We start from the raw sequence: 18106 nt of genomic DNA, 5'->3' as shown, positions 1-18106 counted from the left end.
AGACAGACAGGAGGCTATGAGCTGTGAAACGTGTTGCATGATGGTCTAATAGAGAAGTATATCCTACTGTGAGGGTTCGGTCAGTGCTGTTGTCTTATTAAGTACAGTTCTTTGTTTTCCTATTATCTGGAGCAGAAAGGCTGCAGAAGGGCCCTTGTTACATCCAAACACAATCTCACCATTGTTGTGTACTGTGCACAACTACCTGTGGTAAGAGATATTGTATTTATTCTGTCTTGGATATTATACTCTATGGAGCGATATTCATTCATTTTCTATGGTACGCCATGACAGCCGGGGCCAACAATTGTCTATAAATGTTCCCCAACACCTATAGGACTTTGTATAATGTGTAAAGTTCTTCCATCAGAATAATGTCCTAGAAGCCAGAAGATAGAAGTGATTTTGTGTCTCTAATCTGGTCATGTCCTGGAATTCTTCATCACTGGAATAAGTCCCTTCTCTCTGAGGTGTTTGGGTCTCCAGTAGCAGCTCCCCATGGATTATGCCTGTTGGGTCTTCTCCATGAGGAGCAGTGAATATCACAACCATATATCACACTCTTTTCCTACCATGTAAACTATAGTGATGACATCGCTGGATCGGTGACTACGTTCTAAAAGAAAACTTTTATTAACAATTGGGAACAAGTTTGGAGATGCAGTATATGATATATGTATAAATGTCAGATATCCTATGTACATGGTTAATATATAGATGTCTTATCTGCACCATTTATTGCTCTGAATTGTCTTCTCTCTTGTGTGAGTCCACTGATGTTTAACAAGATATGATGGTTGGGTAAAATATTTCCCACATTCTGAACATGAAAATGGCTTCTCTCCAGTGTGAATTTGTTCATGTTTGACAAGAACAGATTAAAAAAAAAAAAAAAAAAAAAAAACATTTCCCACACTCTGAACATGCAAATGGCTACTCTCACATGTGAGTGCTCTGATGTTTGACGACACCAGATTTCTGAGTAAAACATTTCCCACATTCTGGACATGAATATGGCTTCTCACCAGTGTGAGTTCTTTGATGTTTAACAAGATCGGATTTGGCAGTAAAATGTTTCCCACATTCTGGACATGAATATGGCTTCTCACCAGTGTGAGTTCTTTGATGCTTAACAAGATCAGATTTGGCAGTAAAACGTTTCCCACATTCTGAACAGGTAAATGGCTTCTCACCTGTGTGAGTTTTGTGATGTCTGATAAGTTTCCATTTATGAATAAAACGTTTACCACATTCTGAACATGAAAATGGCTTCTCTCCTGTGTGAGTTCTTTGATGTTTAACAAGATCAGATTTGTCAGTAAAACGTTTTCCACATTCTGAACATGAAAATGGCTTCTCTCCTGTGTGAGTTCTTTGATGTTTAACAAGATCAGATTTGGCAGTGAAACGTTTCCCACATTCTGAACAGGAAAATGGCTTCTCACCTGTGTGAGTTTTGTGATGTCTGATAAGTTTACATTTCAGAATAAAACATTTCCCACATTCTGAGCATGAAAATGGCTTCTCTCCTGTGTGAATTCTTAAATGTCTGATAAGTATTGATTTCTGAGTAAAATATTTACCACATTCTGAACATGAAAATAGCTTCTCTACTGTGTGGGTTATTTGATGTTTATCCTGACCTGATTTGTGAGCAAACATTTTCCCACATTCTGAACTTGAAAATGACTTCTCTGTGTGAATTTTTTCCTGTTGACCAAGATGTGATTGGTCCGTAAAACATTTCCCACATTGTGAATTTCCTGTGTGCATTTTGTGATGCTTGACAAGAACAGATTTCAGAGTAAAACATTTCCCACATTCTGAACATGAAAATGGCTTTTTCTTAACAGTCTGTAATAAATCAGAAGACAAGACTTGTATAACAGGATGAGATGAGAGATCTTGGCTGTGAAGGGCTGAGGGTGTATCTGGGATAATGGAATGTTCTTCATATGTATCTTGTGTGATATCATCATCTGCTTTATAATATGAAGATATAAGATTCTCCTCTGATCTCCTGGTACAGTCATCTGCCAAGAATAAAACAGATTTTATTTTTGAGTAATAACCTTAACCCCATAAAGACCAGCATTTACATTTTTTCCTTTTCACTTTATTAGACCCATATATTTTATTTTTTCATCTATAGGGCCATATAAGGGTTTGTTTTTTGCAGGACCAATTGTACTTTATAACGAAACCATTCATATCACCATAAAATATACCGCAAAACAAATGAAATGGACAAGAATAAAATTGCTAATTTGGGGGTGGTGTCATTTTATGCCATTTACTGGGCAGTGAAATTGACACGTTATCTCTATTCATTAGGCTGATGCGACCACAAGAATACACAATTTCTATAGTTTTTGCCAAGTTTTAGTACTTTTAACCTCTTGTGGATGCAGGGCATACAGGTACGCCCTGCGGATTCCCAGTATCCACCCCTCGCCGGTCGGTGATCAGAGCGGGATGCCTGCTGAAATCATTCACATCACTGAGGGGAGTCCTGAACCCCCAACCCCCATATCAGATCGCTGCAAATCGACGGTCAATTCAGAGTGATGATTTTCAGCAATTCTGGGTCATTCAGGTCTATGGTGACCCGATTACCCTGAAAAAGAATGTGATCTGTGGTGTATTATACACCACCAATCACCCTCCGTACTGTACTGGGAGGTGGCAGTGTTGCTACCCTCCAGGACAGTTGTGATTGGGTGGTCGAAATGACCGCACCAATCACGTCAGGAGGGGGAGGGGAGGGTGAGGAGCAAGCTGCGCTGTTCTGCCCACCATATGCTGTGAGCTGGTGAGTAGGACTTAGCCCCGTGCTGTCATTTCTCCCCTCGGCATTGTTTTTGTGCCATCCTGCGTATAAGCAATCAGGGGCAGTTTTTAGGTGGTAAAAAAAATTATAATTTTTTTTTGCGGCGTACCACCACTGTAGGTGTCCGTGGGTCCTTTAGCTGTGTGACCCGGGCCCTACAGGGTCGCTGCGGTCTGCCCCCAGCCTTTTTAGGGTGCAGATCAATTTTTGTGTGCTAACTGTGTGGTCAGACCCTCTTCCCTATAAAAGAGTGGCCGGCCACTGTTAGCTAATCACCCCCCCCACCACCACCGCTTATCAGTTTCGTATTACTGATCAGCGTTTTATTGTGGCACAGGCGCTTTTTCGGGGATTAAAAGCTTATTATTTTTTTTTGCACCTATAGGAGGGTCTGTGCCACCGGCAGCAGGCCAGTGCTGTGTGGACGGACCGTACCTGTGTGTGCAGCCTGTCCTCACCACTGACACTGATTTACCACTGATCAGCGTTTTCTTGGGTTCAGGCAGGTGCTATTTTGGGGTTTAAAAATATATTTTTTTTGTGTGGGGGTCTCAAACCACCAACCACTGTTCTGGGCTGAGTGGCCGGAACCCCTCTGACTTCTGTGCCCCCTGCTGCCACAAAGTTCTAATCAGTGCGCACACGACTGATTAAACACTTTTTTTTTGGCGCAGGACATTTTGCGCTAGAAGTCTATTTTTTTCAAACTTTTTTCCTTTTTTTTTTTGTTTAGTTTTATTTTAAATTTTTCTCTGTTAGGTGGTGGGTTAAAGTGGGTTAGGGCAGATAGTCAAGCACCACACCAAACTCATCAATAAAAGTTTTCCCACACACATAATCCTCTCCCCCCATTAAAGTAGGGGAATGATCCACAGGGTGTTTTCAGCGGAGGAGGCATATGTACCTTTAAGGGCGAGGAAGATGCCACCTTCCTTATTTCTTCCTCATCCTCCTCATCATCTAGTGATGATGGGCAACCAAGGTAACAGAGATGCCGCCATGCGGGACTGCAAACCTCTTCTCCTGACCCTGTGCCCCATGCTAGCAAGAGTCCCCCTGGCGCTCGTACTAGTCAGACCCCCCAGCCAATCTTACTGGTGCCCTGTACCGGTAAACTTGTCTGAACTCAGCCAGCAGACCACGAGCCCGTGATTCCTGAGTTTGTTGATGACTCAGGAATCAAGATGGACATCGTCAGATTCACTGAAATTGACTTTTTTAGTTATTATTTCAGTGACAACTTTGTCAATCTTATGGTTGACCAGATGAACCTCTACGCCCAACAGTTCATTGCAGTAAACCTGGGTCATGTTTTAGCTAGGCCCAGTGGCTGGTTCCCAGTAGGTTGGTGGCTAGTTCCCAGTGGCTGGTTCCCTCATTTGCAGCCGAAATGAGGACATTTTGAGGCCTTGTGCTGCATATGGGCCTAGTCAAAAAAACATAGTGTCAGGCAGTACTGGAGTGGGGATGTCCTCTACCAGACCCCGCTCTACAGTATGGCCATGACAGGTGCCTGGTTAGAGGCCATTCGGAAAAGTTTACATTATGCTGATAATGCTGCATGTCCCTTCCGAACTGATCCCGTGTATGACCGCCTGTATAAAATCAGGCCAGTCATCAATCACTTTGGGGCCAAATTTTCTGAGGCCTATGTCCATAGAAGGGAGGTCTCTATTGATGAGTCTCTCATCAGCTTTAAGGGGAAAATCAGCTTCTGACAATATATCCCATCCAAACAGGCGAGGTATGGCGTGAAGATGTATAAACTGTGAGTTTGCAAGTTTAGAGTGTACGAGGGATAAGATTCACGTATTGGACCCCCAGAATGTCTCCCCACTGTTGGTGTTAGCGGGAAAATCATTTGGGACCTTATGCACCCATTGCTAGATAAGGGTTACCACCTTTATGTGGATAACTTTTTATGCTAGTATCCCTCGCCACCAGATCCATGTCTGCTTGTGGGACCGTGTGGAAGAATCAAAGAGGCCTCCTGACTTATCCCCTTCACTCCCTCGGGGCGAGTCTTGTGTCCTTACCCATGAAAACCTGTTGCTGGTCAAGTATAAGAGGGATGTCCTTATGCTGACCACAATTCATGGTAAAGGCAGCTCACCTGTTCCTAAGCGAGGTACTACAACAACGGTCCTCAAGCCTGATTGTATTCTGGACTACAATCGGTGCATGGGGTAGTTGATATCTCTGATCAAGTCTTCAAGCCATATAATACCATGTGGAAAACACGGGTATGGTACAAGAAAGTTGTGGTCTACATGGTCCAATTTGCCATGTACAACTCTTTTGTACTGTCCCAGTATGCTGGCAACACAGGGACATTCCTGCAGGACTAAGAGGAAGTTCTAAAGGCTCTAATCTTTGGCGACCGGCAACGAGCGGGCCAGAGTACCTCTGGAACTGTGGGCCGCCGGATTGTCCCCGGCCAACACTTTCCAGGTGAGCTCCCACACTGGAAAGAAAGGACGATTCCAGAAAAAATGCAGTGTATCACAGGAGGGGGATACAGAAGGACACCACCACTCAGTGTGACACTTGCCCCAATCATCTGGGCCTCTGCATTAAAGATTGCTTCAGGGAGTATCACACTTCCATGGAGTAGTACATTTTTTATTCTTTTTCCTCATTTTAAATTTCCCAGAATTCTACTCCAATGTACCAGTCCGGAGTACATTGTCTTACAAATTTTAAACCCAAACACCCCCCCCCCCAAAAAAAAAACCCACCAAAACCTCTTTCATAATACCCTTGATAACATTTCTTCCCCCCCCCCCCCCCCCCCAAAAAAAAAAAAAACAGAAATGGGTCATGGGTCACAGAGTCAATACCATTGGGGGTTTTCAAGTTGCCTCAAATGCGCAGCGCTCTCTCCCCGGGGTGCGCATTTAAGGTGACAGAATAGGGACAGCCCCACACATCCCCTTCCCAGAATGATGATTCAGGGCATAGGGATTGGGACGGGCATCATTTTTACTTTATACTTTACTCTGGGTCATCATTCTGGGAAAATAATTGGCATATCAATACTATAATTGTAATTTTCATTTTCCCCAAACTACACTTTAACCCTTCCTGGAAAATAGATTTAGGGAACACCTGTCTGTTCCAAATGTCCACTCCCCCCCATACACCCTCCCTAGGGGGTGTAGTTTATAATATTCTCACATGTGGGTGTTCCTTTCTTGTATTTTCCTCTGAATGTATGTAACTGTCAGGTCCATAAGAAACATCTGCTTCAAATGCGAATAGTTCTCTCTCATGAGCTCTGTCGCATTTCCAGGCGACAATTCGGAGTCACATGTTAGTTGTTCCCAGAAAGATGAAGCAGAGCATAGGTTGAAAATTGCAATTTTCCAAACTACCCTTCATCAATTCCTGGAAAATAAATTTTGGAAACACCTGTGCGTTCAAAATGTCCACTTCACCCCTATAATGTCTGGGGGTACTTTGTAATGGTGTCACATGTGGGCGTTTCTTTTTTGTATTTTCCACTGAATATATGTAACCGTCAGCTACTGATATGCCATAGGTCACAAATACAAACAGACCTCTATGATTTCTGAGCCTTGTTGTGCGCCCACCCAGCACGTTACCCCATATGTGGTTGTATTTCAATAGTCAGGAGAAAAAGCCCTCCAAAATGTGTAACCCAATTTCTCCCATTACAAAATAAAAATTTTCATTTTACAGCCCACTGTTAAAAAAAAAAAAAAAAAAAAATACCTGTGAGGTGTAAGTACTCACTCTACCTCATGTTACCTTCCTTGAGGGGTGTAGTTAAAAATTGTGGTCACTTGCTGTTTTTTTTATTCTATTTTATGTCAGAACCTCGGGCATTGCAGTGCAAATCACCACTTTAGGCCTCATAGCTCATCAGTGCTGTCTCACTCCTAAGCCCTGTTTTGCACCCACATAGTGCTTTACAGCGATATATGGGGTATTTCCTTATTCTGAAGAAAATGGGCTACACATTTTGTGGGGCTTCATTTCTATTACTACTTGTGAAACAAACAAATTGGGTTAATACCAGCAATTCAGTGATAAAAATCTAATTTTTCACTTTTACGGCCCAATGTTCAAAAAACCTGTGAGGTATAAGTACTCACTGTAACCCTTGTTACGTTCCTTGATGGGTGTAGTTTCCAAAATGGTGTCACATGTGGGGAGTTTCTGCTGTTCTGGCACCATGGGAGGTTTGTAAACGCACATGGCCCCCGACTTTAATTCCAGCAGAATTCTCTCTTAGCCCAATGGCGCTCCTTCTGTTCTGAGCCCTGTAGTGCGCCAGCAGAGCACTTTACATCCACATATGGAACATTTCCTTACTCGGGAGAATTCGGGCTTCAAATATTGGGGTCCATTTTCTCCTTTTACCCCATGTGAAAATGAGCAATTTAGTGTTAAAAATAAAATGTTTCATTTTCACGTCCAAGTTCAATGCAAACCCGTCAAACACCTGTGAGGTGTTAGGGCTCACTGTACCCCTTGTTATGCTCCTTGAGGGGTGAAGTTTCCCAAGTAGTGTGCCATGTGGAGTTTTTATTATTTTTTTAATTTTTTTTGCTGTTCTGGCACCATGGGGGCTTTCCCCTCGTAAAAATGAAAAACTAAATGGGGCTACATGAACATGCTAGTGTAAAAAAATAGAGATTTAGATTTTTCTCCTTCACTTTGCTGCTATTCCTGTGAACAAACTTTCTGAATGTCATTTTGTATACTTTGAGGGGTGCAAATTCTATTATGGGGTGATTTATGTAGTAGTTCTCACATAAAGACCCATCAAATCCACTTCAAACTGAATTTGTCCCTGAAAAAATCAGATTTAGATTTTTTCATGAAAATGTGAAAAATTGCTGCTATACTTTGAAGCCCTCTGATGTCTTCCAAAAGTAAAAACATGTCAACTTTATGATGCAAACATAAACTAGATATACAGTGGGGAAAAAAGTATTTAGTCAGCCACCAATTGTGCAAGTTCTCCTGCTTTAAAAGATGAGAAGCTCCTGTAATTTTCATCATAGGTATACTTCAACTATGAGAGACAGAATGGAGGAAAAGAATACAGGAAATCACATTGTGGGATTTCTAATTAATTAATACGTTAATTCCTCAGTAAAATAAGTATTTGGTCACCTACAAACAAAAAAGATTTCTGTCTCTCACAGACCTGTAACTTCTTCTTTAAGAGTCTCCTCTGTCCTCCACTCGTTACCTGTATTAATGGCTCCTGTTTGAACTTGTTATCAGTATAAAAGACACCTATCCATAAGCTCAAACAGTCACGCTCCAAACTCCACTATGGCAAAGACCAAAGAGCTGTTGAAGGACACCAGAAACAAAATTGTAGACCTGCACCAGGGTGGGAAGACTGAATCTGCAATAGGCAAGCAGCTTGGTGTGAAGAAATCAGCTATGGCAGCAATTATTAATAAAATGGAAGACATACAAGACCACTGATAATCTGGCTCGATCTGGGGCTCCAAGCAAGATCTCACCCCATGGTGTCAAAGTGATCACAAAAACGGTAAGCAAAAATTCCAGAACCCCACAGGGGGACCTAGGGAATGACCTACAGAGAGCTGGGACCAAAGTAAGAAAGGCTACCATCAGTAACACACTACGACACCAGGAACTCAAATCATGCAGTGCCAGACGTGCCCCCCTGCTTAAGCCAGTACATGTCTGGGCCCGTCTGAAGTTTGCTAGAGAGCATTTGGATGATCCAGAAGGGAATTGGGAGACTGAAACCAAAGTAGAACTTTTTGGTAAAAACTCAACTCGTCATGTTTGGAGGAGAAAGAATGCTGAGTTGCATCCAAAGAACACCATACCTACTGTGATAGGGGTGGAAACATCATTCTTTGGGGCTGTTTTACAGCAAAGGGACAAGGACGACCAATTCGTGTAAAGGAAAGAATGAATGGGGCCATGTATCGTGAGATTTTGAGTAAAAACCTCCTTCCATCAGCAAGGGCATTGAAGATGAAACGTGGCTGGTTCTTTCAGTATGATAATGCTCCCAAACACACCGTCCTGGCAACAAAGGAGTGACTTTGTAAGAAGCATTTCAAGGTCCTGGAGTGAAATAGCCAGTCTCCAGATCTCAACCCCATAGAAAACCTTTGGAGGGAGTTAAAAGTCTGTGTTGCCCAGTGACAGCCCCAAAACATCACTGCTCTAGAGGATATCTCTATAACAAAGTATTGAGATTAACTTTTGTTATTGACCAAATACGTATTTTCCACCATAATTTGCAAATAAATTTTTAAAAAATCAGACTACGTGATTTTATGGATTTGTTTTTTTCATTTTGTCTCTCATAGTTGAGGTATACCTATGATGAAAATTACAGGCCTCTCTCATCTTTTTAATTGGGAGAACTTGCACAATTGGTGGCTGACTAAATACTTTTTACTTACAAGCAGAGAGTTTCAAAGTTAGAGAAATGCAAAATTTTCAAAAAATTTTCATGAAATTTTTGAATTTTCACCAATAAATGATGCAAGTATCAACAAAAATTTACTACTATGTTAAAGTAGAATATGTCACGAAAAACAATCTTGGAATCAGAATGAAAGGTAAAAGCATTCCAGAGTTAATGCATTAAGTGACACTGGTCCAGATTTGCAAAAAAAGGGCTGAGTCTTTAAGGGGTTAAAGATAACAAACATAAAAACAAAACTGCTTTAAAATAGCCACTTTCTGATCCCTGTTACTTTTTTATTTTTTGGTTTATGGAGCTGTGTAACAACTCATTTTTTGATTCATGATCTGTAGTAATTATCCCTATTTGTTCACATTTTATTTTTCTGGGCTATGATGTGACCAAAAATACCACTGTTCTGATTTGTAGCTGTTTTACATTTATACCATTCTCTATGTGCTTTTTCCTTTTTTTTTTCCTTTTTTTTATTCAGGGGGTACTTGTATATTTTTAAAAACAACTTTTGAAAATGTACCATAGGATGCCTCTATCGGGAGCAGAGTCATGTTCGCCACGGACCCTAGCAAAGGGCTTGGGCTGCGGTGAAAATAGCCGGCAAACGCGTTGAGGCATCCCAGATCACTGCCCCAGACAGGGCAGCTGTTGGGGGTAGGAATGGTCAGCCACACTGTTACGAGAACTGCCATAGGTCATAAAGAGCAAGAGAGGAATACAACTCAGTATCTTCTCCCAGTGATGTGCGCCCTCCCACTCCCTCCCCTCACTGACCCGACTGCTACACACAACAGGAGAAAAGCAGAGCCGGTGTAGGTCACAGGGGGAGGAGCTTAGAAGGAAACACTGCCCGGAATAATGCTGCCCTGCTCTTATGTTACCTGCTCATCCAATGCTTAAAGAATGGTATCACAAAGACTGGTCGAGATGGGAGAAAAGAACCGACTCAGCCACTAGGTTTCACTCCACTTACATGCTCTCACCTACAATAATTGAGGAATGGGAGAACCCATCAAAGGTGGATTCAGCAGCAGCTCAAGAAAGCCGGTCTTCCGATCTGATGAATCTACCATGCTGTTAGATCCCATGGAAAGAAAAGTTAATAGGTTGTGTAAAAAGACCCACTCGGCAGCAGCAGCGTCCTAGCCGGTGACAAGAGCCCTGAGTATTTGGCTGTCTGGGTTATTACAGGATATTGAAGACATTATTCCACGCAAAGAATTGTTGGAGAATCTCTCAACTTTAAAATCCGCCTCGGAGTTCCTATGTGATGCCCCACTGGACATCATAATGTTCTCCTCCAGAGCACTTGTTCTATCCAATGCCACCAGAAGATCATTATGGATTTAACACTGGGGAGGAGATGTGATATCTAAAAATAATTATGTTTCCCTTCTGTTTCATCCCTCCTTTATGTTTGATCCCCAGTTAGGCTGGGTTCACACTAGTGCTGGGCGATATATGACCAAAAATGAGTATCACGGTATTTTTCTAAAGTATCGCGGTATTTCACGGTATTTTATTTTTTTTACATTGAGACTTGCATTGAGGTAGCGGAACTAAATGGGCTTTTGGAACTAAATGATCTGAACACTGGGGCAGTGGAGTACCCTTTTATATAGATGTAACAAACAACCCTACAGCCTCCAGCTGTTGCAAAACTACAACTCCCAGCATGTTGGACTATATAGTAGTGTATAGTATAGGTCAGTGTTTCCCAACTAGGGGTGCCTCCAGCTGTTGCAAAACTACAACTCCCAGCATGTTGGACTATGTAGTAGTGTATAGTATAGGTCAGTGTTTCCCAACTAGGGGTGCCTCCAGCTGTTGCAAAACTACAACTCCCAGCATGTTGGACTATATAGTAGTGTATAGTATAGGTCAGTGTTTCCCAACTAGGGGTGCCTCCAGCTGTTGCAAAACTACAAATCTCAGCATGTTGGACTATATAGTAGTGTATAGTATAGGTCAGTGTTTCCCAACTAGGGGTGCCTCCAGCTGTTGCAAAACTACAACTCCCAGCATGTTGGACTATATAGTAGTGTATAGTATAGGTCAGTGTTTCCCAACTAGGGGTGCCTCCAGCTGTTGCAAAACTACAACTCCCAGCATGTTGGACTATATTGTAGTATATAGTATAGGTCAGTGTTTCCCAACTAGGGGTGCCTCCAGCTGTTGCAAAACTACAACTTCCAGCATGTTGGACTATATTGTAGTGTATAGTATAGGTCAGTGTTTCCCAACTAGGGGTGCCTCCAGCTGTTGCAAAACTACAACTCCCAGCATGTTTGACTATATAGTAGTGTATAGTATAGGTCAGTGTTTCCCAACTAGGGGTGCCTCCAGCTGTTGCAAAACTACTACTCCCAGCATGCCCGGACAGCCGTTGGCTGTCCGGGCATGCTGGGAGTTGTAGTTTTGCAGCAGCTGGAGGGCCTCAACAGCTGGAGGGCCTACTGTAGGTATAGTATATTATACAGACCCCTGTCCATCCCAGAACCCTGACTCACCTTCCCAGTTGCTGCAGGGACCGTCCAGGGAGGGTGGGGAGGGTGGTAACGCTGCATAGACGCCTCTGCGCAGTGACGCACCTGACATCACGGCGTCTATGCAGCGTTACTAGGCCGGAGCCTGCCCGGATTGGAGAAGAGGACCACCGGAGAAGAAGGACAGCCCGGACCGGTTCACCCTCCACCCGGAATGCCGCCGGACACTACAGGAAGGATGGATGGCCCGGACCACCCCCATTACGGGTAAGTCTAATTTTTTTTATTGACTCGGAGGGTGGGGAAGGGGCTCGACCGGTATAGCGGTATGGGCAAAAATCCATACCGTGGGAGAAAAAAAAAACGGTATCTGATTCATACCGGTATACCGCCCAGCACTAGTTCACACTACGTTTTTAGACTACGGTTCCCGCATACATTTTCTATCAAAAACCGTACGGGAAAAAAACGGATGGAACAGTATGGGAAAAAGTAAACCGTATGCGTTTTTAAACAGTATACTGTTTTTAAAAGTGCATACAGTTCCGTCCGTTTTTATTACAAAAAACCCATACGTTTTTGAAAATTCTGTCCATTTTTAATGGGAGGGGTCTTTGGTGGGGACTTTAGGATGCAAATGCGCATGTGCAAAGAAAAAACGCATACGGTTTTGCCGTATGGAACCGTATACATGTGCGTTTCCCATTGACGTCCATGTTAAAAAAAAGGTATGCGGTTGCAGTACGGTCTTAAAACTGGAGTCAAAACCGTGGTTGAACACGGTTTGGAGTACTGTTAAAAACCGTATTGCAAGCAAACCGTACGCAACCGTATGCATCAGGGTGCATACGGTTTGCAATGCTTTGCCTATGTATACGGTTATCAATTTCGTTCCATACATTTTCACTAATGAAAACGTATGCGGGAACCGTAGTTGAAAAACGTAGTGTGAACCCAGCCTTAAAGGGAATCCTTAAATCCCTTCATGAAGAGAAAGGAGTGGATTTTCCTTATCAGAGGAAAACACAGGGTAAGTCTTATCATGGCTGTTATAGAAATCCACGAAGAAGGGGGAATTTTTATCAAAATGCGTCAGTATAGGAAAAAAAAAAAAGAATGCCTGGGAACTCAACCCGCGAGTATTCAAAATGATAACAGACAAGTGGGTTCTCTTGTCCCTAGCGGGGTGCTGCAACGATCCCCGGGGTCCCCAGCAGCGGGACCGCGGCGATCTGACATCTTATCCCCTATCCTTTGGATAGGGGATAAGATGTCTAGGGGCGGAGTACCCCTTTAAATAACCAGGGGTTTACGCAAGAGGTCATTAATACTCTGTTGGCATCTAGGAAGCCCTCCACTATGAAGGCCAATGCTAGAGTTTGGTGACTATTTCTCCTGGTGTTCCAGATATGAAAAGAATCTGGGAGATACCCCGTCTCTCTTGCTCGTTTTTCAGGAAAAAGTAAAAAAAAGGTCTCAAACCTAATACCCTTAAGGTTCAAGTAACAGCTATCAATGCCCATCTGGAAGAAAAACTTTCTTGTTCATTGATGGTTTCCAGATTCCTCAGGGCATTAAGAAGACTGAGGCCCAGCTATCACCATCCTCTTTCATCCTGGGATCTTCCGTTGGTGTTAAAAAGGCGGTGTGGAGAACCCTTTGAACCTTTATCTTCTGCCTCGGTGAGATGGTTCTCTCTCATGACACGATTCCTAGTGGCGATTACCTTGGCCAGACACATTAGAGAACTCCAAGCTTTATCTCAGGCTATTGCCGGATGTGGTGGTCTTCAGAACCATACCAGGTTTTCTCCACAAGGTTTCATTAAAGGACAATTGCAGCCATAACAACTTATCCCCTATTCACAGGATAGGGGAGAAGTGTTTGATCGCGATGGGTCCAAACACTGGGACCCCCCGCAATCTTCTAAAGGGGCCTGGGCATTGCCACTCTGTCTCCCCGACTCTCCCATAGAACTACATGGAGGAGGTGTGTTGGCCGCGGCATCTTGCTGTGACTGGCAGCCTCCTAATCAAACACTTATCAAACATGATCAAACACTTATCCCCTATCCTGTGGTGGAATGTGATCAGGACGTCTGTCTCCTCAGCCCTCAGCCATGTTTCGTCTTCTCAGTGCAGAGCTGAGAGAACGAAACATCACAGATCATGTGACACTTCATTCCCCCGATCCTCCCTCCCCTCTCCCTAACAACCACTGTATGTGTGGGTGTAAGGCCTCCTTTACACTTGTCCAGCTGTATAAAATGCACCAGAGGTAAAGAGCTAATCCCGTTTATTTGAATGGGCTAGTGGTCAAAAGGAAATTATTACCCAACCTTTTCAAACCGGGGTGCCTCCAGCTGTTGCAAAACTACAACTCTGAGCAGTCAAAGACTGTCCAGACCTACTCGGAGTTTCCCTGGTTGGGAAACAATGCTGTAATAATCGTAAACAAACGAGCTTGCACCAAAATATTTTTCATTTTCGCACATTATCTTTCTCCTCGTAAAAGCTTTTAATTTTCAAAAATCTCCAGTGAAACGAAAATATAAAATATTTGTGGAGCAAAACAGAAAAAAATTAATAAAAAAACGCCATTTTGCAACTTTGAGGGGCTTCCGCTTCTATTTTCATATGAAAACGAGTACGCCTAAAATTGTCCTCTTCTGACCGCCATTATTTTTCCGTATACGGGGCTGTATGAGGGCTTATTTTTTGTGGCGTGATCTTTAGTTTTTATCGGGACCATTTTTGTTTTGATGGGACTTTTTGATCACTTTTTTTTATTTTTTTCAGGTATATAAAGTGATTAATAATAATTTTCTTTACGTTTACACCATTGACCATGCGCATTGACCATCATATACATTATATTTAAAGGGGTATTCAGGATTTATACATCTTATCCCCTATCCAAAGATGGGGACCCCCGCGATCTAAGGGAAGCCCCCGCATTCTGTGTCGGGTGCTGTCTCTGAGACAGAGACATGATGTCACGGCCACGCCTCCTGATGACATCATTCATGTCTATGAGAGGGGGCGTGACGGCCGGGCAAAATTATGAATCAATATTTCGCAAGGACATTCCACAGCAGCAGAGTTACATTCATTTCAATGGAATTCTGCCCTGGATTCTGGCATCCACAAAAACATCGGACCTGTTCTATGTTTTTGCAGATTCCGCTTGGAAATGCATTGTGGTCTATGAGACTACGCATTTCTGAGCGGTCCTATCGCCAGCATGTACTGCCGGCTCACCACTCTCTGTGGAATGTCCGCATGGAAAACTTCCGTGTGAACATAGCCTTTCAAAGAAATAAAAAAGGGAATGTCCTGCACAGGTGCATTATATGAGGCGGATGGAGTCGAGCTGACTATGGGGGAGATTTATCAAAACCTGTGTAGAGGAAAAGTGGAGCAGTTGCCCATAGCAACCAATCAGATTGCTTCTTTGAAGCCTTGGGCTGTCTGAGCATGCTGGGAGTTTTGCAACAGCTGGAGGCACCCTGGTTGGGAATGCTGTGGGAAAAAAAGGGGCATCATTTACTCGAGTATCATTATCAAAAATAAAAATAAAATGGCTCTACTAGGCATAGTGACTATATATTAGTGCACCGCATGACTTATCTCAGGAATGGTGAAAGTCAGAAAACCCCTTTAAAGAATCTGAGACTCTTCTCTGCGTTTATGGGGTAAACTCACCTGGATGGTTACCTATAGAAATGTCCTCCTTATACTGCTCATCACCGCTCACATCTGTCTCTTCTTCTTCCTTTATGTCTGTAGTATTAGTATAGATCAGATCTTTACCTGTAGGAATGTCCTCCATATACTGTTCATAACCACTCACTTCTGTCTTTTCTTCTTTCTTTGTGTCTGTAGAATTAATATTGATCAGATCTTTCCCTGTAGGAATGTCCTCCTTATACTGCTCATCACCGCTCACATCTGTCTCTTCTTCCTTTATGTCTGTAGCATTAATATAGATCAGATCTTTCCCTGTACGAATGTCTTCCTTATACTGCTCATCACCGCTCACATTTGTCTCCTTTTCTTCTTTTATGTCTGTAGCATTAATATAGATCCAATTTTTCACTGTAGGAATGTCCTCCATATACTGCTCATCACAGCTAACATCTGTCTCTTCTTCTTCTTCCTTTATGTCTGGAGCATTACTATAGATCAGATCTTTCCCTGTAGGAATGTCCTCCTTATACTGCTCATCACTGCTCACATCTGTCTCTGAAGCTTTAATATTGTTCATATTTTCTTTCTGATTCATAAGCTGAGAAAAAAATATTGTAAAAGTCACCAGACAGTAGGAGAAGTCATGTGGAAGGTTTTATATGAGCAGAAAAGATAGTTGCACCAAATAGGGAAGATGTTAAAATTTGAATCCCACCCCTGGAATTACCTATTAGTGAGGAGTTAAAGCAGTCAATATATACATTCATACACATAATATATATATATATATATATATATATATATATATATATATATACATAAAGACATCAGGTTCAGGGCGCTGGCACTTTGCAATATTTGTGGTCATGGCAACCAAGCATAACAACCCGAACACCTTATCCTATGCATTAACCTCTTAAGAACCCATGACGTACCAGTACGTCATGAGTCCGCTCCCGTTCTATAACGTGGGGCCACACATCATAGCGGGTCGGGCCCAGCCTCTAACAACGGCAGGGACCAGTGGCTAGTAGCGCGCAGCACTGATCGCGGTGCCACGCAATTAACCCTTTAGAGGCGGCGTTCAAAGTTGAAGGCTGCGTCTAAAGTGAAAGTAAAACGATGCCGGTTACCTCAGGGAGCTGTTCGGGATCGCGAAATCGCGGCATCCCGGACAGCCAGAGGGTCCCTACCTGCCTCCATGCTGTGCGATCACCGAATGACTGCTCAGTGCCTGAGATCCAGGCAGAATCATCGATCAATGGTTTCTTATGAGAAACCACTGATCAATGTAAAAGATCAGTGTGTGCAGCGTTATAGGTCCCTATGGGAGCTATAACAGTGCAAAAAAAAAAGTGAAAAAAAGTGAAGATAGATAATTCAACACCTTCCCTAATAAAAGTTTGAATCATCCCCCTTTTCCCATGAAAAAAAAAAAAAAAAGTGTAAATAAAAATAAACATATGTGGTATCGCCACGTGCGGAAATGTCCGAATTATAAAAATATATCATTAATAAAACCGCACGGTCAATGGCGTACGCGCAAAAAGAATTCAAAAGTCCAAAATAGTGTATTTTGGGTCACTTTTTATATCATGAAAAAATTAATAAAAAGCGATCAAAAAGTCTGATCAATACTAAAATGATACCACAAAAAACTTCAGATCACGGCGCAAAAAATGAGCCCTCATACCGCCCCGTACGCGGAAAAATAAAAAAGTTATAGGGGTCAGAAGATGACAATTTTAAACAGAAATGTTCCTGCATGTAGTTATGATTTTTTCCAGAAGTGCGACAATATCCAACCTATATAAGTAGGGGATCATTTTAATCATATGGACCTACAGAATAAAGATAAGGTGTCATTTTTACCGAAAAATGTACTACGTAGAAACGGAAGCCCCCAAAATTTACAAAATGGCAGGTTTTTTTTTCTTCAATTTTCTCTCACAATGATTTTTTTTCTGTTTCTTCGTAGATTTTTGGGTAAAATGACTGACGTCATTACAAAGTAGAATTGGTGGCGCAAAAAATAAGCATCATATGGATTTTTAGGTGCAAAGTTGAAAAAGTTATGATTTTTTAAAGGTAAGGAAGAAAAAAACGAAAATGCAAAAACGGAAAAACCCCTGGTCCTTAAGGTGTTAAAGGAGATATCCAGTGGTGAACAACTTATCCCCTATCCTAAGGATAGGGGATAAGTTGCAGATGGCGGGGGTACGACCACTGCAGTCCCCCAGCAGTCGGACCCCCGCAATCTCAAACTTATCTCCTATCCTTAGTATAGCGGATACGTTTTTCACCACTGGACTACCCCTTTAAGCAAAGTGCCATGAAATGTAGGGTAAATATGACTACAGAGGCAAAGATCAAACATGTTGGATAGTTACACATACACAACATCTGAACCTCAAGCATAAACCCTCATATAACAAGATGCTGAAACTACTGACATTCACTCATGTGGATTGTGATGTTGCGGGAGCAACAGAGAATGACACCGGGCAAAGTGCTGGTGAAGGCGAGGGGGGGTGATGACGGACGGGCGCACAGTGGAGGTGAAGGTCGGGGGGGCGGGGGGTGCTGACGGACGGGTGCACAGCGCAGGTGAAGGCTGGGGGCGAGGGTCTGACAGACGGGAGGCCGGTCG

The 18106-nt window shown here is 42.7% G+C and overlaps 1 protein-coding gene across 2 annotated transcripts in view; it reads right to left on the bottom strand.

Annotated features, from left to right (window-relative positions):
• Positions 1-628: 628 nt before the first annotated feature.
• Positions 629-18106, bottom strand: part of LOC130296708 (zinc finger protein 260-like) — a 473195-nt gene continuing 455717 nt past the window's right edge. For both annotated transcript variants that reach the window (XM_056548558.1, XM_056548568.1), the window contains exons 2-3: positions 15472-16054; positions 629-2033 (exon numbers count right to left, since the gene is read on the bottom strand). In XM_056548558.1, the coding sequence (XP_056404533.1) occupies positions 940-2033; positions 15472-16051 (1674 nt within the window). In that variant the 5' untranslated portion in view covers positions 16052-16054 and the 3' untranslated portion in view covers positions 629-939. The remainder of the gene's footprint in view (positions 2034-15471; positions 16055-18106) is intronic.

This window comes from Hyla sarda, chromosome 1, assembly GCF_029499605.1.
Source record: "Hyla sarda isolate aHylSar1 chromosome 1, aHylSar1.hap1, whole genome shotgun sequence".
In the NCBI taxonomy this organism is placed as follows: Eukaryota; Metazoa; Chordata; class Amphibia; order Anura; family Hylidae; genus Hyla; species Hyla sarda.
Note: the sequence above shows the minus strand (reverse complement) of the source record. Positions and strands in the feature narration are given on the sequence as shown.